At 41.7% G+C, this 7,855-nt stretch overlaps 1 protein-coding gene across 4 annotated transcripts; it reads right to left on the bottom strand.

Moving 5' to 3' along the window:
* Window positions 1-972: 972 nt before the first annotated feature.
* Window positions 973-7,783, bottom strand: LOC106565759 (SRSF protein kinase 3). 4 transcript variants are annotated; one of them, XM_014133246.3, is made up of 15 exons: window positions 7,195-7,783; window positions 5,990-6,435; window positions 5,769-5,877; window positions 5,572-5,659; window positions 5,053-5,140; window positions 4,821-4,927; window positions 4,510-4,675; window positions 4,200-4,225; window positions 3,995-4,051; window positions 3,029-3,401; window positions 2,628-2,725; window positions 2,360-2,467; window positions 2,201-2,270; window positions 2,019-2,111; window positions 973-1,839 (listed from the first exon to the last, which is right to left on the bottom strand). In XM_014133246.3, the coding sequence occupies exons 2-15, from the start codon at window positions 6,318-6,320 to the stop codon at window positions 1,655-1,657; spliced, it is 1,899 nt and encodes a 632-aa protein (XP_013988721.1). In that variant the 5' UTR covers window positions 6,321-6,435; window positions 7,195-7,783; the 3' UTR covers window positions 973-1,654. The 4 variants fall into 4 exon arrangements, with proteins under 4 accessions (XP_013988721.1, XP_013988720.1, XP_013988723.1 ...); XM_014133245.3 differs by having other exon boundaries at window positions 5,990-6,366; XM_014133248.3 differs by lacking the exon at window positions 3,995-4,051 and having other exon boundaries at window positions 5,990-6,366.
* Between the last annotated feature and the right edge of the window lie 72 nt (window positions 7,784-7,855).

Here is a 7,855-nt window from a genome sequence, read left to right as displayed (position 1 = left end):
ATGAATGATGTATACCCATTAATTCTTTGAAGAATATAACTTATTAATGCCTCATGAGCTGTCGTTCCCCATCAGATCAAACTATATATGCTTGTTTTACTCCTTTGTTTGTAAACAATGTAAATTGGAACAAACACTGTATAGCCTTAAAACATGGATGGTCAGTCCTTGTATCTATAGCTCTGTCCATGAGTTTGAGTGGTTACATTTCTCCAGCCCCCTCCCTCAGCTGCTTACCTAATCGGTGGCGGGGTGGCCGCTTTGTTATTGTTTGAAATGCAGATTGCCACTTTAATGTGAACTGAGAGGAATGCGTGGCTGTGGAGGTCTGACTAAAGCACACTTTCAGTCATCAACACATACTCACAGCACACTCACACAGAAAGAAGGGACGGCACAGAAGGAAGCAGTGAAAAGAGGGGAGGTATGGCTTACCCTGCATGGACTGGGTGACCAGGCTACAGTTTTGAGCCCTACACAACAGTATCCTAATCCCCTCTGAAGCCACTGCTTCTTCTTCATTCCATTAGGTCTTATGCACAGGAGGTTGGTGGCACCTTAATTGGGGAGGACGGGCTTGTGGTAATGGCTGGAGCGGAATTGGTGGAATGATATCAAATACATCAAACACATGGTTTGATGTCATTCCATTTGCTCCATTCCAGCCATTATTATGACATTCCTCCCTCAGCAGCCTCCACTGGTCTTATGACAGGATTCAGGTGAATCACATAGGCTGCGTATAGACAGGCAGCCTAATTGTTGATATGTTTCCACTAATTGGTCCTTTGACCAATCACCAATTAGTGAAAAGAATATCAGAATTGGGGTGCCTGTATAAATGCAGCCATTGAGTATTCTGAATTCATACACAATTTGGCTAAATTAACACAATGTCTAACCCTATTTCTATTAATTCTGTCAAAATCCTTTTTATCTTATTATTCAGAGAAAAGCGGTAGATAATGAAAGCCTTGTACAATCAAATAACATTTATTCAATGAAACTCAAAAACAAAAATAGAGCTTTCCCAGCAGGGGCGGACTGGCCATCTGGCAAATCTCTCCAAACAAAAGTTATTTTCTCCACATCAAAGGTTTTAAATCATCAGACAACATATACTGATAGTTGACTGCTCTCCCTGAGCAAACAGAAAAATAACACTTGCAGAAGATCAGCTGAAAAAATAACACTTGCTGAATATCAGCCATTACCCACTATTCAAACATCATATTAAGGCACTTGTCCCAGCCTGTTTGACACTGTGTCACCTGTGTAACCTCTGTGGCATCGGTAAGACTGCTCTGTATCCATGAGGAGATCCAGATCGGGTTCAGACACCGGGCAGCGGTGGTGACTCTGTGTCCATGAGGAGATCCAGGGGGTTTTTAGACACCAGGCAGTGGTATGATGTCCATGAGGAGATCCAGGGGGTTTTAGACACCAGGCAGTGGTATGATGTCTATGAGGAGATGCAGGGAGGTTTAGACACTGGGCAGTGGTATGATGTCTATGAGGAGATGCAGGGAGGTTTAGACACTGGGCAGTGGTATGATGTCTATGAGGAGATGCAGGGAGGTTTAGACACTGGGCAGTGGTATGATGTCTATGAGGAGATGCAGGGAGGTTTAGACACTGGGCAGTGGTATGATGTCTATGAGGAGATCCAGGGGTGTTTTAGACACTGGGCAGCGGTGGCTCGCTTCTCTGGGAGGGGCTCCAGCATGGTGAGGAGGAAAGCACTGAACTGGACTGCCTGTTCCCGCGGCCACTCAAACTTGTCCAGCAGGACCTCACACAAACTCCACGGTTTCAGCCTTGAGATGCGCCGCAGATGCCCTGTGAGCAAACAAGGGAAAAAGTGTTACATGATTATACTAGGGATTGACTGAACAGGATATGTAAACGGAATTTGATATTGTGGGTGAAACTAAAATAAGGGTACTTTTTCACCAAAATATGAATCATATGCTAAAGGAAACCACTATGGTGGATACACCAATTGTGAATAGACATACCATTGTGATTGAAATATCGCTTGGAGTTTCTCCCTGAGAGGGCAAACTGGGATGGAAGGGGTCCCAGCAACTCAATTATGTGAGCAATGTGATCTGATGGGAGACATTAAAGCGTTTTTTTAAAGATCAAGGACAATCACCAGGAAAAACACAGGACAGAGAGGAGAAAGGATAAGGCTTACCTTCCTCTCGTGAGAAGTTGTCCCCTGAATGGGGTTCAAACAGATACTCCCCGGTAGCCAGCTCAAACGCCTTAATGGAAATGTAAGACTTCTCAGTAAATGATATTTCGGACAGCTAACATCAACATAAGGGTGGATGTGGTGCTCCTGGGTTCTCACCATGCAGGCTATGCTCCAGATGTCTGCAGGAGTGCCATAGTCAGACCCAATCAGGACCTCAACAGAGCGGTACTGGCAGGTCTGGATGTCTTCTGTGAAATGTTTGTACTGGAGGAGAGCAGAGATGAAGACTTAGCACTCCATACCATGAGCAATTAGCTGATAATAAGCTGTATCATTTGAATGTATTTTGTCTTCTAAGACACTGTATTTATTAATACATATATTCATTCAAATACATAATGTCTGTAGTCAGATAGTAACTCACCACCCAGCAGGCGTTTCCCAGATCTGCAATCTTGATGCTGATTTTATCAGCATTCTGTGGCTTCAGAAGATTCACCAACAGATCTGTTTCACTTAACCCTGAAACAAAATATAAAGCAGATACCTCAGATAGATATTACTGAATGATTCTACACCTGTCCACTACAATAACGGATGCGCTGTGAGTGCTCTGGTGTAAAATGGTTGATTTGTATGAGGTATTACAACATGCAATATCAATCATATAAATTAACTGAATCATCAGCATATGCATATCATACTATATTGCAAATCATAAAAGTTCATTTGAAAGACGAGTGGACAGGTATTCTGACATGTATATTACAAGGTAATATGCTATTACAATATACTCTAAACTGCTGGCTCCAGAGCAAGACTGACCATGTGATGGTGATGAGGGCTGGTTGTCTCTCTGGGTAGAATGATGTAACACTATAGATTGTCTAGAACAGTGAGACATTGTAGTCAATAATGGTGCATCTTCCATCGGTGACGAGACCGACTCCTTGCTGTCAGAGCCCATTGCTTCTTCATGCAGCAGGGTCCGTCTCCAAGTAGTATGCACAGGACCTGAAGGCTTTGGGGACGAGGTGGAATTAGGGGTGCTACAGGGAGTGGTGATATTAGAGAATGACACATGAGGTCTCTCCCTCTTCTGACGGCCAACTAAAGTGTCCTCGCCCTTCTGCGGCTGTTGTTGTTTCTTCTCCTTCCTCGACAACTTGGCCATCGGGATCCTGGAGACCTTCCCAGTCTATGAGCACAGTCACAGTAGTTTGATAGGAAACTTAAAATGGGATTCACATCTCTCATGTTGCAGCAAGCAACAGTGTTCAAATATATTTTAAAACAATCTCTGCAAATATGGTACATTTTCTTAAATATCAGAACTGAATATCCCCTTTTCATGCAGTGCATGCTAATTATCGATGAGTTTATCAAGGTGAGCAATTTCACTACAAATGCAAAGGTGTAGTTATGAATACTGATTGAATACATAAGGACTATATACAAACAGACATTTGTAGAATACATAAATACTGAATACAAACAGCAATTTGTAGATAGTACATCTTCATTCAGAAATGCTGTTCTTGTGCAGGTTATACACATTTTAAATAACACACACACACACACACACACACACACACACACACACACACAAACTGCACTGCTTTCATGGTTGAATGAGTAGAAAACCTGAAACAATACCATAACTATTGACAACAGCCAAAACAAATGATATAACATAGCACATTTCCAGATCAAAGCTTTTCTCCAAAAGGACCTTCTAAGGGCCAATATGCAGTGAATCAGCACACACTCACAATGCCAAGGCCATCTTACCCAAACCCCAAGAGCCTGGAAAGCCACCGTCAATTTCCCGATCAAGTTTGACACAATCTAATACCCAGGTTATGACAGGAGGGGTAGGAGACACAGAGGTGATAGATGAGGTAATCAAAAGATGAACAGAAAATATTTTTTCCGCCTTTGTAGCACTATGGTTGGTTTATGCTTTGAGACAATAATAAACAGTTGATTGTCATACCTGCTTTTCTCTTAGACTGGTGTTTGCTGGCATCAGTAGTAGATGAAGAGATCAGCACGGCACAATAGAGCATGAAATCAAATCATAGAGAAGAAGAAAAAAACAGACCCATCTATTGAAATCATATTAAACTTGTTAATCATCTATTCCTAATATTCAGCACTGTTATTGTATCGCCATCTCTCTGTAACAAATCTTTTCCATTTCCCTCCATCTATAAATAAAATAAGTCAAACAGACAGAGGAATGCCACAGGGATACGTACTTAGTGATATGTGTATGCCAACATGGAATTGAGAGCAATACTAACCTGAACAGCTTGTGGGAGCAGAAGACACTGGCAGCTCCCATAGCTTGGTGTCGGCTGCCAGCTCCTGGACGTAAACCTCATCCACTCTCAAAAGGATGTTCTCTGGCTTGATGTCTGTGTGGATAATCTTGCATTTAGTGTGCAAGTAATCTAAGCCCTGAAGAACCTGTGATATGAGACAACAATGGTGATATACTGTGGCTACATGACAGCAGGGAACACACAAAGGAGATCATCCGTTCACAAAAGCTACTTTGGATGATAAAATGCTAGAGAGAGAATTTGGAGATCACAGGGGAAAGACACAGCACCTGTCTAAGGATGCTCTTAACGCAGGGCAGGGGAAGGCCAGTGTAGTTGGATTTGATGATCCACTTCAGCAGCTGGTGACCCAGCACTTCAAGAACCATGCATACATCTGACACATAGCTGAATCAAGGAGAAACCATTTACATTAAATGTGCAAGTTAACATATGACACATGTTGTATGATAAAGATATTATGGGTAAAAGGATAACGTGTAGGTGGCTTTTAAAGGATACGCTCCCCATTGACTCCAGAGACTTTGAAATCATCAATAAGCTGCACAACAGTGTCACGTTTAGGGTCAGATGGATCACTGTCCCTTACCTAAAAGCAATATATAACAGGACATAACTGGGGAGTAAACATATTCCTTTTTATTATCACCATTGTGCAACTAATACAATTATATAGTTCCTACTAAACCTGGTTCTGGTTGATGAACAAGCAAGTAATTACACTGATTAGGCCAAAGGTTGACATTTATTGTCATGAATCTTGCCCTGGAGGCAGAACTGAGCGATTTCTGCTAGATGGGCCAGCTGCAATGTCACAATTGGCTATATCATAAAAATGTATTTATTAAAACAAAAATGTATTAATTTAAGGTTAAGGATAAGTTTAAGTTCAAAATCTGATTTGATGACTTTGTGGTTATGCCAGCTAGTGACCACTCTGTAGAGCTGCCTCCTAGGCAACCTGTGATTAGGCATACCTATCAGAGAATAAAATGTTGAACATGGGCATATAATACTGACACATTTCAGAAGCTTGATCTCATCCAAAGCGGTCTCTGTGAAGGTTGGAGCACTCTTTACCAACTTCAGAGCCACGAAACGCCTCTTCCTGCATATACAAATAAACATTGTGAATCACTTGCTTCAGCTGTCATAATCACAATATGAAACCGAATCAATAACAAAAACTATGTTATCAGTATAACTATTATAATTACTCCATGTCCCAGCCTAGCCACACAGTAGAGAAGTGGCCCCATCCCAGCTTCTTCACCACCTGGTAACGGTCAATGAATATCTCTCCAATTTCCACCGGGTAGTACCCACCTACAATAAACAATGAAACTTCTTTCCGATCAACAATAAACTGTATACAACAACTCCTTCTACCACACGATTGTATTGTTGTTTGGTTATATTTGGCACACTGGTGAAGTACCTATGCAGTAATCAGATGGATTCTCCTGTTCCTCGTCATCTGATCCCAAAATCTCAAGTGAAGGGGGATATGAATTTAAAGGGGCTGGGCTGGCAGCAGGGGGTAGTTTGATGGTAAGGGGTGGTTTGAGGGTAGGGGCAACTAGTGGTTTAGGGGTAAGGGATTTGGAGGTAAGAGGTGACTTGGGGATAAGAGAGGGTTTAGCGGTAAGCGGTGGGTTGGGGGCAGTGGATGAACTGAGGGTAATGGTTGGGTTGGGGTTAACAGCAGGTAAACTGAGGGAAAGGGCTGATATTGCAGCAGCATATCTAGACGAAGGTTCATTGGACATTGTGACAAGGGACACACAATAGAACAGGGAGCCAACGTCTTCTAGCCTAGACAGCACAGGTCATGCAAGGGCAGGATAGAAGAAAATGGAGATGAAGATGGTACACGCAGAAGGCCTAAGGCAAAAAGAAAAACAGACAAACTGTTTACTAAACTTTCACTGTTCACACTATTATAAGTTGACCTAATAGGCATTCATACATATGATATGAGGTTAATTCAGACGACACAACATGGCCAATATATCTACACACTGAGTAAGCCTATTCAAATTCTACATTTAGTAAATCTTATAGTTCGAGAGCCTGGCTGCAATGACATTTGAAAGGGCCCAGTGAATGTGCAAGAGTCCATTTATTTTTAGCTGGGTTTAGATGAATGGCATGTCAACGTAAATAGCTCTTCAAAGCTGGCCTGTAACTTTATTGACAGAGTGCATGCTGTCTAGGAGTCTTTATTGTAAACCTGTGACAATTACAGTTATTGATACGACCGTCTCAGTCAAGTCATTAAGGTGTCAAAGAGTTGTTAAGAAAAAGTCTATCCTTTCACCAATTCAGAACTGCCAAGTCCAACAAACCTAGCTATGTCCCCTAAAGAAAAATAAAATGCTTTGTAACAGATATGATTTACATTTTTATAACTGATTTGTACAACTAACTAGCTAGCTAACGCAACGCGTAAATTAGCCTGAGTCTGTTCTCCACAAAAGTTGTTTAGCTGACGTTATTCGTTACAGATTGTCATTGCTTTGAAGCAACCGACTTCAAATTCGTACAGTTGCTACAATGTGACATATCAAGTAACAATTCCTTATAAACTTTATTACACCCTGTAACTGTGAAAAAACGCTGTAATATTTACCAAATACTTACATATAATAATGAAAAACAGAGTCCTCCGATTTAACCAGTAAACTGAAGCACCGTTCCTTCTTCGTCAACGTTTGCTCTACTATGCGTCGCGAACGAACGGCTCTTTTGAAAGGATCTTTTTGGTTAACATTGGGAACCGAATCGCATCAGTGAAATATTCATTAATTTGGCTCCCTGATTTGCATACTGCTGCTACTGCTTTTTGAGCTCAAAATAACGTTTTTCTACGGTTACGTTACAAAATAATTACCTAAAGAATGTGAATCCTCACTACAGAAACAATAAATAGTGGGGAGAGCGCATCAATCTGGTCCACGAAAAAACGAATCATTTGGCCAGGTAAAAATATATTTGAACGCGCATTTCACGATCTGAGATAATGGTAGCTTACCTTTTGGCCTTTAAATTGGAGATTTGCGGTTTTTCATGGTTCTAGTTCTAGTTTTAAGCATTTTGAACAAAGAGCCATTTGCGAGCCAAATTAGCCGGCTTTTTTACGTGAACTGAGCAAAATGGGCCAGCCGGCTCACCGAAAAGACTCGGAATGCCCATCACTAGCTGGCTCCGCGTGTGTGCCTGCCGATAAGCACAGCACACGTTCTGAAAATGACATGAGCTTTGCCAGTGTTTGACTGGACAGTACATGCTGTGTGGCTGGCAG

The sequence above is a fragment of the Salmo salar genome, chromosome 12, assembly GCF_965601325.2.
Source record: "Salmo salar chromosome 12, fSalSal1, whole genome shotgun sequence".
Classification (NCBI taxonomy): Eukaryota; Metazoa; Chordata; class Actinopteri; order Salmoniformes; family Salmonidae; genus Salmo; species Salmo salar.
Note: the sequence above shows the minus strand (reverse complement) of the source record. Positions and strands in the feature narration are given on the sequence as shown.